The sequence below is a fragment of the Macrotis lagotis genome, chromosome 1 (genome assembly GCF_037893015.1).
Source record: "Macrotis lagotis isolate mMagLag1 chromosome 1, bilby.v1.9.chrom.fasta, whole genome shotgun sequence".
Lineage (NCBI taxonomy): Eukaryota > Metazoa > Chordata > Mammalia > Peramelemorphia > Peramelidae > Macrotis > Macrotis lagotis.
Window position 1 is genome coordinate 665647587 of NC_133658.1, and position 14029 is coordinate 665661615.

At 35.7% G+C, this 14029-nt stretch overlaps 1 protein-coding gene across 2 annotated transcripts in view; it reads left to right on the forward strand.

The window, feature by feature from the left end:
• The window catches only part of HIBCH (3-hydroxyisobutyryl-CoA hydrolase), a 118481-nt gene that overhangs the window by 32359 nt on the left and 72093 nt on the right, over positions 1-14029 (forward strand). For both annotated transcript variants that reach the window (XM_074215501.1, XM_074215500.1), the window contains exons 5-6: positions 3697-3777; positions 4487-4539. In XM_074215501.1, coding sequence (XP_074071602.1) covers positions 3697-3777; positions 4487-4539 — 134 coding nt within the window. The remainder of the gene's footprint in view (positions 1-3696; positions 3778-4486; positions 4540-14029) is intronic.

Here is a 14029-nt window from a genome sequence, read left to right on the forward strand (position 1 = left end):
CTTTCTCTTATTTTTGTCTGATGGTGTTTTTTTGACTGACCCCAGTTCATAAAATCAGTGCCTTTAAATCCCTGTTCTTCTACAGACAAGACTCATGCATCTTCTTCTGTTCTCTAAGAAATTTATTCACATTTGGGAAAGGTGGGGGCAGGCCTGGGTAGAAAGAAACAGAAAACCATGTTTTGTCCATTTCCATCATAGACATCTGCAGATTAAAGGCTGGCTCACTCTGTCCTGGAACATCTCCAGCCTCTTGCTTCTATCCTCTATCCTGGGTAGAGTATTGCAGTGGCTGAATAGTTCATGGGGGAGAGTTGTTGAACTGTAGAAGCTTCCGTTGCATCATCATAATCACCATCACTATCATTGCTTCTTTGATTCTATGAACATTGCTTTTCCAATGGGGTCCATCAGTATGACTGCCCCCCAACATGCGATACTGATGCCAATGACCATCTGCAAGATGGTCACTAGGCCCAGGGCATAGCCTTGCTTCATGGGCCTCTGTGCCATCCAGTCCCTAGGAGTTTATTGAATGGAGGAGTTACATGTACTATAGGAGGCTTAATTTGACAGCTGAGTGGAGAATGGACTGGAGTTGAGAGAGACTTGTGGCAGAAAGCTCCTACTATAGTGTAGGGATGATATCAGAAGATACTGCTCTATTGAGAAATGAGAGATTTACTTCAATAGCCCTTTGAAGTCACAACTGGTCACTGAACTTATCATTCTGTTATTTTCCAGTGTTCTTTTCTTTGACATTATTTTGCTCATGTTATAAATATTTATCTTGCTTGCATTTATTTTGTTTTGTAACAATCTGTTTATAAAAGTCTTACCAAATTTTTCTGAATTCTTATTATTGTTTATTAGATCACAATGATACTGTTAAATTTCTGTAGAGCAATTTTTCAACCTTCCCCTAGTTAAGTACCCATTTTGCTTACAGTTATGTGCAACTGCAAAATGTGCAACTATAAATAAATTTGTTATATTTTGAACTTTCCCCTGTGTCTTTAATCTCTTTGGACTATGTGCCTAGTAATAGTATATAAATATATTCTGAGCACTTCTTCGGAGGAGAATGGTGTTTATTTTTGTAAATTCATATAAGTTTCTTAGAGAAGTTACCTTTTTATTACATACATATATACCCTAAATACATTTACTTCCTTTTATTTTTATTTTGGATACATTATGTTTTCTTGTGCTATTTCAAAAAATAGAAGAATCCATTTTCTTTCTAGTGATGTCTTATTTAATAAAAATGGCTATTTTCTTCATTTGGTAGAAAAAATAATAGAGTCATATTAAATTTTGAATGTTCAAAAATTATTGGAACTTTGTTTAGTTAGATTTTAAAAAATAACTGAGGTTAGAGGATCTAAAATCATTTTTCATCAAACTCCTATCTAGTTTCCTTAAATTTTTTTTTATTAAAAAATAATTCTTTTCTCCAAAGTTTTGTGAAGTGTCTTAGAAGCATTATAGAAATCAAGAGGAACTGAGATTCAGCTCTGAGTGGGTGATGATCCTAGGTGAACCATTTAATTTCCCTTGAGTACAGAATGGTAATGATAATATTTACAAGTCCTTCACAGGAATGTTGTGGGAAAAGAACTTTGTAAACTCTGAAGTATTTAAATATGAGTCATCATCATGATCCTGGTTTTTTATGCACAAACTATATACTTTTGGTTCTATTTCTGTATCTTTATATTTTAAAATCTGACAAGACAAATTTCCTTTCATTTTTTCCCCTTGATATTTTTGACCCACTGATTTTACCTACTACATTGAAAAAAATTTATATGTATGAAGAATTCTCTTTGTTTTGATGTTACATTGGGAAATATTACAATGAAGGCTCAAACTTTGTTTATAGTTCAGAAGTTGCTTTTCTCAACAATACTTTTTCGAGAATCCAAGCTATTTTTTTTTTACTAAGGGAAGTAATAATAGGATTGACTCAAAAAGGAACAGATGGATAAAATGATTTCAGACTGATCAAAGAAAGGTAAGATAAAAAGAAGCAAATGTTAAATTTCATTTTTTAAATTTAGAAGGAATCAAGAATTGGAATATTTTGAAAGAAGACAGAAATAAACTCCAGAGATTAACCAGAAACCAGTATAAAAACCAATAATACTACTTTTCAAAATGATGAATTTATCATAACAAAGTCAATAAAATATAATAAAATAGTTAAGACAGTGCATAAAGCTGATTACAAATTGTATTTGTGATGATTCATTTTTGTTATTTGCTGGTGAAAATCTATGTAATAATCTTAAAAGGAAGTACCATTTGTGTGTGTTATATTAAAAATTATTTGTTAGCTAATTAAATTAATAAAAAATTAAATAATAGTTTTATGGCTGTTTTATGTTTGTAACAAATGTAATTCTTTTGCCTTTGTTTTCTTCACTGATTATTTTGTATATCTTCTCATAATTTTCTGAATTCTTAATTTCTTATATACAGGAATAACTATTACATTTGCATTCCACAGTCTAATTAAACCCTCTGCAATAGTTGGATATGTAGGGTTTTTTATCTTTTTTCTTTTTCTTTTTGGTTTTTGCAAAGTAATGGGATTAAGTGACTTGCCCAAGGTCATATAGGTAATAATTAAGTGTCTGAGGCTGAATTTGAACTCAGGTCCTCCTGACTACAGGACCAGTGCTCTATCTACTGTGCCACCTAGCTGCCCAGTTTTTATCTTTTTGTTAACACAAATAAAGATACTATATGAATATATTGATATATATAGATCAAAACTTATTTCTTGCCTATAATCTTCTTAGGTTAAAAAAATAATACCAAAGTTTCTATAGATAATTTTTTCTTCATAGTTGGAATTTTAAAATGTATTAAACTTGGATACTATATATGCGTATAATAGTTGCTAATGGGATTTTCTTTCAAGGCAACAGGGTTAAGTGACTTACCCGAGGTCACACAGCTAGATAAATATTAAGTGTAAGAAGCTGGATTTGAACTCAGGTCCTCTTGACTCTAGGGCTGATGCTCTATCCACTTCGCCACCTAGCTGCCCCTGTTAATGGGATTTAAAAAGAGGGGGTGACTTGCTCAAAAAATGGGCATTTTTGATTTTAGCTCTAAAAATTGCATGGAAATAAGACCATGTAGGAAATAGATGGTGCCTAGTGGAGAAATTACAGTAAGACAATAGTGAGACAGTAAATAAGACAGTAGATTCAGGGATGAGGACTGCATGACACAGTGGAAAGACCACTAGCTTGGAAGTTTAGAGACATGAGTTCTAGTCCTGACTCTGTCATTGTTTATGTGACTTTGGACAAGTGATTTACTCTATCTTTATCTGCATGTGGTCAATAGTGGTGAATTTGGATTCATAGCACCTAGGTTTAAATAGGTCTTCTGTAATTTAACTGTCTGTATGACCTTGGGGAACTCACTTTCTTGGATCCTCAGTTTCCTCATCTCTGAAATGAAAAATGATTAAGGATAATTCCATTTCTAAACCCTAGGCTCCTTTACATTTTCTGATGAGCTACAACTAGAAGACATTTAAGTCTCTAGTTTTTAACAATACATGGATGACCCTTTTACAGTTTTTCAGCGTTTATGAAAAGGTCATAACTTTTGAATATTTGGTGTCATCGTCATTTGGTGTCATATTCTATTGAGATTTTATTCTTTTTTTCCCAGCTGTAACAGAGGCAGGGAAGGCAAAACAGAAATTGACTCAGGAGTTCTTCAGAGAAGAATATACTCTAAACTCTGCTATTGGTATGTGTACTATGCATTATCATGATGCAGAATTGAGAAATAAAATGCATCTCTAACTTTAAAATTTTAAATTGTGATATATTATTTAATAAATCCTTATTGTGCATTGGCTGCTAGTTTATTTAGAGACCAACTTGTTCACTTGGAAGAATTATTAATAACTGTGTTTAACTGGACAGTACAAACAGCAGGAAAAACCGAAGTATCTTTCCATGGGACATAGTAAGAACTCAAATTTCTATAGCATCTTAAGCTTTATTAAGTATGAGCTTCATTATTCTCTTTTTGATATAATGAAGAAATTGCATTAATGTACACATCTTGTTCTGCTGAAATATACATTTAAAGGTAAAATGTCTTGTAGAAGTCAATTCAGTAAATATAGATAGAACATTTTTAACTTATAGAGAAAGTGCATGGTAGTCATGGTTCTCCAGTCCATCATTATAAGGAATTTCCATTGTATGTTGACCTTATAGTGATTTGTTGATGTTAACAAAAAGAATAACTGCTAATTATTTTTATGAAATAATATAAATTGATCACTATTATCCATATTTTTCAAACCATTCTTTTTGACCACTCCTCTAATTTTCTTCATTCATTTTGAAACTATTTGTACTTTTAAAATGCCTTGAAATAGAAAAGATTTTGCCAAATAATCGAAACTTTCAAATACTGATATTAATTATAGACACATTTTTTGTAGGTACTTGTCAGAAGCCTTATGTTGCACTTATTCATGGAATTACAATGGGTGGAGTAAGTAAAATATTTTATTGCAATTATTAAGATATAGATTTTTATTATAAAGCAAAGCCAATACAAAAGTTTTTTCTTTTAATTTATTGTTTTATTTTTTCCCAATTACATCTAAAACAATCTATAGAATTTTCAAATTCTCATCTTTGCTTTTGACTTTTATTTTTATAAATTTGACTCAATTCTCTATGTATTTGAAAAATGAAATTTTTATAAGAAAAACTTATATAAATTTTTTCTCACATTAATGATTAGAAACTATTTATTTCCTTCCATTCTGTTTTCTCTTTATTTATCCTACTTTCTCTCTTCTCTCATCCTATCTATTCTCAAAAGTTTTTTGCTTCTGACTTTTACCTTTCTCAATCTGCCCTGTCTTCTTCTGTCAGGTCCTTGTTTCTCTTCTCCTCTTCCCCTCCAACTTACCTGTATGGTAAGATACATTTCTTTTCTTTTTTTTTTATCAATGATAGTTTTATTTATTCTTATTTTTGTACAAATGATTTTTTTATACATTACTAAAATATTCTTGTTTAAGAGTAAATGTAATACCCCCTCCCCACCCAAATTATATAGACCCACGTGAGTGATAAAGGAAAGAGAAAAAATTAAAACAATAACAATAACAACAACAATAATAACAACAATAATAATAATAATAATAACAATAATAATAATAATAATTGCAGCCAGGTGGTGCAGTGGAAGGAGTGCCAGCCCTGGAGCCAGGAGCATCCAAGCCCAAATCCGGCCTCAGACACCCAACAGTCACCCAACTGTGTGACCCTGGGCAAGCCATTCCAATCCTATTGCCCTGCAAAAACAAACAAAAAAAAAGACCCAAAATAAAATGATGATAATAATAATAATAATAGTAGGGACGGCCAGATGGCACAGCAGACAGAGCACTGAGCCCAAATCCGGCCTCAGACACCCAACAATCACCCAGCTGTGTGGCCCCAGGCAAGCCATCCAGCCCCATTTGCCCTGCAAACTCCCTCATAGTAATGATGATGATGATGATGATGATGATGATGATAAATGTGCTCCAGTCTGTGTTCCAACACCTCCAGCTCTGTCACAGGTGGATCACATTCTTTATAAGTCCATCACAAAAGCTACTTCCATATTTTTCCACCTTTGCCATTACTGATCGCAACTCCTTCTATTCGTAATTCCCCACTACCATATACTGTATTTTCTCTCCTTTCACTGTGTCCCTCTTCTTAAATGTGCTATAGGGTAGCTGAGTAGCACAGCAGACAGCTCCCCAACTCTGGGGCCAAGAGGCCCCGAGCCCACATACCACCCCTTAGGCCCAGCATTCACCCGGTCCTCTGGTCCCACACAGGCCATCCAATCGCCTCTTGCAAGAAGTAAAAAAGAAAATGTATTATATCTGACCATTCTCCCCCCATGGTCCATCCTTTCTTTCATCACTCATATCTGCCCCCCCTTCCCCCTGTTTCCCTTCTCTCCTTTTTACTCTAGATGTCTATACCCCATTGAGTATATGTGCCGTTTCCTCTCCTAGCCACCTCTGATGAGAGTGAAGATTCCCTCATTCCCCCTTGCCTCCCCCCATATCATTGCAGTAGCTCATTGTAATGAAAAAATCTTATTATATGAAATATCTTAGCCTATTCCACCTCTCCTTTGTCTTTTTCCCATTACATTTCCCTTTTAGTCACTGACTCCATTTTTACACTATATCTTCAAATTCAGCTCTCTCCTGTGCTTCATCTATGAAAGCTCCTTCTACCTGCTCTATTAACTGAGAAGGTTCATATGAGTATTATCATTATCATTTTTCTATGCCAGAATACATGTAGTTAATCATCATTAAGTCCCTCATATTTTCCCCTTCTCCATTCTCTATGTTTCACATGAGTCCTGTATTCGAAGATCAAACCTTCTGTTCAGCTCTGGCCATTCTAACAGGAACATTTGAAATTCCCCTGGTTCATTGAGAGTCCTTGGAAGAGGACATTCAGTTTTGCTGGGTAGTTGAGTCTCGGTTGTATTCCATGCTCTTTTGCCATCTGGAATATTATATTCCAAGCCCTATGAGCTTTTAATGTAGTTGCTGCTAAGTCATGTGTGATTCTGTGTTCTTCTGGCTGCTTGTGATATTTTCTCTTTGACTTAGGAGTTCTGGAACTTAGCTATAATATTCCTGGAGGTTGGGGTTTTTTTTTTTTTTGGATCTCTTTGCAGGGGAGATTTGGTAGATTCTCTCCATTTCTATTTTGCCCTCTGCTTCTGGGATATCAAGGCAATTTACCTGTAGTAATTCTTAGAAAATGATGTTTTAGGCTCATTTCTTGATCATGACTTTCAGATATTCCAATAATTTTTAAATTATCTTTCCTGAATCTGTTTTCCAGATCAATTGTTTTTTCAATGAGTTGTTTCACATTTTCTTCTAATTTTTCATTCTTTTCGTTTTGAAGTATTGTGTCTTGATTTCTTGTAAAATCAGCAGCCTCCCTCAGTTCCAGTCTACACCTGAAGGATTCGTTTTCCTCAGAGAGCTTTCTTATTTCTTTTTCTATCTTGCCAATTCTGCTTTTTAAAGCATTCTCCTCAATAACTTTTTGAACTGTTTTATCCATTTGACCTATGCTGTTTTTTAACATGTTATTTTCTTCAACATTTTTTTGGATCTTGACTAAGCTACTGATTTCATTTTCATGTTTTTCCTGCATCTCTCTCATTTCTTTTCCCAATTTTTCTTCTATCTCCCTCACTTGATTTTTTTTTAAGGTTTTTGCAAGGCAAATGGGGTTAAGTGGCTTGCCCAAGGCCACACAGCTAGATAATTATCAAGTGTCTGAAGCTGTATTTGAACCCAGGTACTCCTGACTCCAGGGACGGTGCTTTATCCACTGCACCATCTAGCCGCCCTTCTCACTTGATTTTCAAAGTCTTTTTTGAGCTCTGTCATAGCCTTAGCCCAATTTTTGTTTTCCTTGGAGTCTTTAGATGCAGGAGCTTGTACTTAATCATCTTCAGATTGAGTGTTTTGATCCTTCTTGGGATCATAGACAAAGTATTTTTCAATGGTGTATCTCATTTTTCTCTGTTTACTCATTTCCCTAGCCTGTGCTTGGTTTTGGAGTGCTTTCTGAGCTTTTGTGTATTATTGGGACCCCCCCCCCCTCCCCCAAGGATCTCCCTGTGTGAAGTTCTGTCTTCTCTCCTGGTCTGTGAATGACCACAAGCGTACCCTTCTGCCACAGGGCTGAGGTGGGGGGGAAGCTGCTGTTCTATGAGGGGCCTAGACTGTGGTCAGAGCCCCAGAGTCCTGTTCCAGGGACAGAGGACAGAGCTCAGTAGTCTCTCTCCTCTCTCCTACCTAGACTGAGCACTCAAGCCTGGGGGCTCCTGCTTACCAGCTTCGTTTGCTTCTGGTTGCTGCTGAGGCCATGCTGCTCACTGAGTGCCCTGAGGGCTGGGCTTCATAAGCTCGCTCTGGAAGAGGTTCCCCCCACTGATCCCCCAAGTTGTGCCCAGTGCTCCCAGGGTGTAGATCAGTAAACTTTCCCTGTTACCTTGAGCCAGGCTTCCAGTGCCCCGGGGCTGCCTCTGGGAGGCTGAAGTTCCTTCACAAGTTTGGAAACATCAGAGACAGAGCACCTAAGAAATGATTCTCTCCCGTCGCCATCTTGGCTCCGCCCAAATACATTTCTAAATACAGTTGAGTTGTTTGTTATTCTCTCTTTGAGCTAATTTTAATGAGAGCAATGATTATTTATTTGCCCTCCCTATCCTCTTTGTAAAATCTCTTTCATACCTCATTTATGTCATATGATTTACCTCATTCTATCTTGCTGCTTCCTCTTCTTTCTGCAGTCTTCTTTTTCTTTCCTAATTTTAATGTTTAGATAACCCATCCCATTCCCATTCCATCATACTCACACCTGTGCTTTCTGTCTATATTTTTCTGATGTTATCTAATAATGAGAACATTTTTAGGAGTAATATATATCATTTTCCCATGTAGGAATATAAACAATTTAATCTTATTGAATCTCTTATGATTTCTCTTTCATATTATTTACCTTTTTATACTTTTTTCTGAGTCTTGTATTTTTAAGTCTTGTATTTTTCTATTCAGTTTTGTGTTTTCATCATGAATCCTGGAAGTTCTCTCTTTCATTGAGTGTATATTTTCCCCTTGAAGGATTATACAGAGTTGCTGGGAAGGTGTAATCCTAACACTTTTGTCCTCCAGAAGGAATATCACATTCTAAGTCCTGTAATCCTTTAATGTGAAAACTGCTAAGTCTTGTGTTATTCTGACTGTGACTCTGATATTTGAATTGTTTCTTTTTGAGTGCTTGTAATATTTTCTCTTTGGCCTGGAAGCTCTGGAATTTGGTCATAATATTTATGAGACTACATTTTGGAATCTCAGGAGGCAATTGGTGAATTTAATTTTTATTTTACCTTCTGATTCTAGAATAGCAAGGAAGTTTTACTTGATAACTTTTTAAAAGATGATATCCAGGTTCTTTTTTTTAGCATGGTTTTAGGTAGTCCATTAATTCTTTTTTTTTTTTAATTTGGCAAGGCAGTGGGGTTAAGTGATTTGCCTAAGATCACACAGCTTGTTAATTATTAAGTGTCTGAGGCCAGATTTGAACTCAAGTACTCCTGACTCCAGGGCCAGTGCTCTATCCACTGCACCACCTAGCCAACCCCCCCATTAATTCTTTTTTTTTTTTTGCAAGGCAAATGGGGTTAAGTGGCTTGCCCAAGGCCACACAGCTAGGTAATTATTAAGTGTCTGAGACAGGATTTGAACCCAGGTACTCCTGACTCTCTGAGACAGGATTTGAACCCAGGTACTCCTGACTCCAAGGCCGGTGCTTTATTCACTACACCACCTAGCTGCCCCATCCCCATTAATTCTTAAATGATCTCTCCTGGATTTATTTTCCTGATCAGTTACTTTTCCAGTGAGATTTTCCATATTTTCTTCTAATTTTTCATTCTTTTGATGTTGTTTTCATATTCATTAACTTTTACTTCCCCAATTCTAATGTTTAAGGAATTATTTTTTCTTCTATTTTTTAATATTTATCATTTTTGTTATTTGCTATCTTTTAAATTCTTTTTTAATTTTTTTAATCTTAATAGTATTATTTTCCAGTTACATGTGGGTATAGTTTTCAAATTAATTTTTGTAAAATTTCCTCCTTTCTTTCCTTCCCTCTGCTTCCTCTCCCTTCCCTAAAACAGCAATCTGATTTAGCTTATACATGAACAATCATGTTAGACATGTTTCTGTATTAATCATATTATGAAAGAAGAATCAGAAAAAAGGGAACTACAAGAAAAAAATACAAATTAAAAAAATGAAAATGTTTGCTTTGATCTGCATGAGGAGAGAAGTCAAGTTGTTAATGGTGGTGCAGTTTACCCAGTACTTTCCCCTTCTGGTGGTTTTACTGCTTTTAATATGAGTGGACAACCTCATAAATTGGGAATAAACTTTTTTTACATATAATTTAAATAGACATTTTTGGGAAATTTTTTCATATTTTATTTGAAAATATAATTCAAGAAATTTTAATTTTTTAATTAATTAACAGACATTTTTATTAAGCCCCTACTTTGAACCAGACACCGGATGAGACAATAGAGATATAAAGACAAAAGGAAGCAGCTCTTGCTCTTGAAGAGCTAACTGAGCTTAATAGTTTAAGGAACTAGATTATGTAAATGTAGTTTTGACTAATGTAATTCAATGTAATTCAAAATGTCAGTTTTTTTTCCAGTAGGATTTTAATCTATAAATGATCGTGTAATGTTTCATTGTAGATGTAATTCTGTTTTTATCTTAATCTGGATTTAAATCAATAAGATAAATCAGAGGTTCTTTAAAAGGCCTAATGAAAATTAGAAATAATTTTTACTATTAGTAAATTGTGAATGATCCAGTAGATGGGGCCATAGAGCTTAACTTTGGCTATGTTTGATTTTATTTTCTCTTCAAGAATTGAGATTGACTTGTAAATGGATTTTGATTTGTACTTTCTTATTCTTTACATTTTACATCCTATGTTGAGTGTCTGAAAGGCATTTGGAGTTGTGAGATTGGAGATCTGCAGAGAGATTGGGGTTGAAGAGATGTATTGAAGATCATCAACAAAAGATAGGGTGTATAGGAATTTTGAGGAGGACTAGCACCTCTGGTGCAGGGGCTTGCTGAGCTCTTTGCAGGGCCACTTATCTACTTTTGGTATCTACCTGGCACATAATTTATGCTTGTGATTCCAAGAAACTAAAGCATTTGTAGCAGTTTCACCCCAGGAAAGCTTCTCTGCTGATAGACTAAATCAGGTTAATTGTAACCATTAGGAGAGTGTCTTTCCCAAAGCATATGAAGACTTCCCCTTGTGAAATGGGCAGGTGAGAACAATTTGTTCCAATGGCCATGAAGGTGGCTAAAGCCCACACTGTGGAACTGCATCTTGGGCTATGATGTGAGTTCTTGAATTTTGTCTTCCCTTTTGACTTTGATGACTCTGGAAGAGAGAATGAGGCTTTGTCCAACCCTGTCTCACTTAAATCTAATTCACACACAAGTTAAGATACCCACCCATGATGTCATTGGTCCTCTTAGAAAAGGAAGCACAAACAACAATAACAACGTAAGTCATTAATCCATGGGAACAGATGAGATCATCAAATGAAATGGTAGAAAAGAAGAAAAAGAGGCTTGGGGCAGAACCTTGAATGACAGTTGGAAGACATGCTCTGTAGGAGGATGTTGGAGGATCCTGTATAGGAGACAGATAAGTTGGAGAGAATAGTATCCTGAAAACCTAGAGAGTATCAAGAAGGAGAGTGATCAGTGTTGTCAAAGCTGTAGAGAGGTCACAGGAATAGTCCATTATTTTCATGTACTACATTTATTTAACTGTTCCCCAATTGATGAGTATTTAGTTTCCTATCACAAAAATTTCTGCTCTAAATGTTTTGGCATAGATGGAGACTTTCTTTTCATCAATGTCCTACTCTGTGCCAGGTGCTGTGATGAATGCTTTATTATTCTTACTCATTTGATCCTCACAACAACTCTAGGGCTGTGGTGCTATTAATTATCATCATTTTTTTCAAATGAGAAAAGTGGGGGCATAATAGTTAAAGTGATTTGTCTAAGGGTTAGATTTGAATTTGCATTTTCCTTATTCTAGGACCAGTGTTTTATCTGAAGTGCCTCCCAGCTGCCTCTAAATGATGCAAAGAATTATGAATGTCACTTTAATGCTGTTAAAATCTTGTTAATTGTGCTCCTGAGATGTAAACTGACTCCTGTTGATTGTATCCTGTCTCCCTTTGACCCCTGTTGTTTGTATCCTGTCTCCCATTTTTCCCCTTCACCTAACCTTGGCCATAGACTTTGGTGTGACAGAAAATGACATGTTGATCTTGGAAGTCTAGCACCTTGGGACAGGAAGGACCAGTATGTAGTTTGTCATTGGAAGGTACCTGGCCCAAGGTGCAAGACCACTCCCCAAGTGCCACCCCATGCCCAACCTGTCATGGAGGAGTATTTAAGTGCCACTTAAGTGCCACTTCTTGCTCTTTTTCTTTGACTCTAACTTCCGTCCAGCAGGATGGGTTTTTCTCAGGCCGCATGGAGCACCATGGGCCTCCCCCATGCCATGTGGACAGACTAAGCCAAGCCTCATGTTTGCCTGCCTTTCACTCTTGCCCTCTCTCCCTCTCCCCGTCTCCCTCAAACTTGACCTGGCCAGTCCTCTCTGTCTGCCCAGTCAGCTCTCTAACTATTTTTCTCCCTGCCTCTCTTTATCTCCCTCTCTCTTTCTCAGTTTCTGTCTGCCAAACAATCATGCCTCACCTTTTATTATTCACCCTGCCTTAAAGTCCTTCTTGACTTCTGGGGGGGGGCAGTTTAACCAGTTTATTTTCAGTCATCTTTTTGGGGGTTTTTTGCAAGGCAACGGGATTAAATGACTTGCCCAAGGTTGCACAGCTACGTAATTATTAAGTGTCTGAGTCCAGATTTGAACTCAGGTCCTCCTGACTCCAGGACCAGTGCTGTATCCACCATGCTACTTAGCTGCCCCTTTCACCAGTTTATTTTGCTATATTTTATAATAAAATCCTGAGCAATTTGAACATCCCAGAGAGTGCATGAATTCCTTTGTCCTTTCAGTGATCCTTAATTTCTCAGTTACCCCAAACTCTATCTTTAATTGGTGATCCCAAAAATCCCAGGGACAACATGATAACATATGAAATAATAAGCACTAGTGCTTATCTTCTCAGGACCCCTCTTGCATTGACTATTGCTACTTATTGTCATTTTCTCCAATTTGCAGGGTTGAGGTGAATGAAGCCTCAGAATTGTTTTCATTTGCATTTCTCCTATAAGTGATTTGGAGCATTCTTTCATATGTTTGTTAATAGTTTATATTTGTTCTTTAAAGAACTATTTATTCATGTCCTTTGACCACTTATCTCTTGGGGAATGGTTATTATTCATTTATATGTGCATGTGATATGTGTTTATATTTTTATATATGTCTCTTCTTTGTTTATATATCTTGGATAGCAAATCCTCATCAGGGAAATTTGAAATAGATTTTTTTTCCTATTGATTGTTTTCCTTATCTCAACTGTCAAATTTTGTTGGCTGAAATTTTTCAGTTTCGTGTAATCATAGTTAGTGATTTTTATCTTGTAATTGCTTTGCTCCTTTCTCTAAGAGGTTAGCAATCCATTTTTCTTCTTATTTTTATGCTATTTTTAATAGGGTGATGTTTCATATTAAGGTCATGTATCCATTTAGAATATAGTACAATATGGTATAAGATATTGGTCTAAATGTAATTCTTGCTACATTGTTTTCCAGTTTTTCCAGGAGATTTTTTTTTAAATTCGATAGTTCTTTCCTAAGTAATTTATATTTTCTAGTTTGTCAAACAGTGGATAATTGAGTTCACTGTTATTTTACCTACTCCTTTAATACAATAGAAACTTAATTATTGCATTGAACAGTCTTTATTATGTGTGGCTTAGTCCCTTGAGCAGTCTGTTCCGATGTTCTATCTTTTTTTTTTTTTTTTTTTTTTTTTTTGTTTTTTGCAAGGCAAATGGGGTTAAGTGGCTTGCCCAAGGCCACACAGCTAGGTAATTATTAAGTGTCTGAGACCGGATTTGAACCCAGGTACTCCTGACTCCAGGGCCGGTGCTTTATCCACTGCGCCACCTAGCCGCCCCATATCTATCTTTTTGAATTAATACCAAGTGGTTTTGAAGACTGATGTTTTAAATAGAATTTGAAGTCTGGTGGTGATATTTCTCTTTTATTCCTACTTCTTTTCACATTTTCTCTTGGTATTCTTGCTCTTTTCTTTTTTCCAAATGAATTTTACTATCATTTTATCAAGTTCTATAATTTGGTTGGTGAGCTAATTTTTATTTTTAATGCTATATATCAAATAGTAGA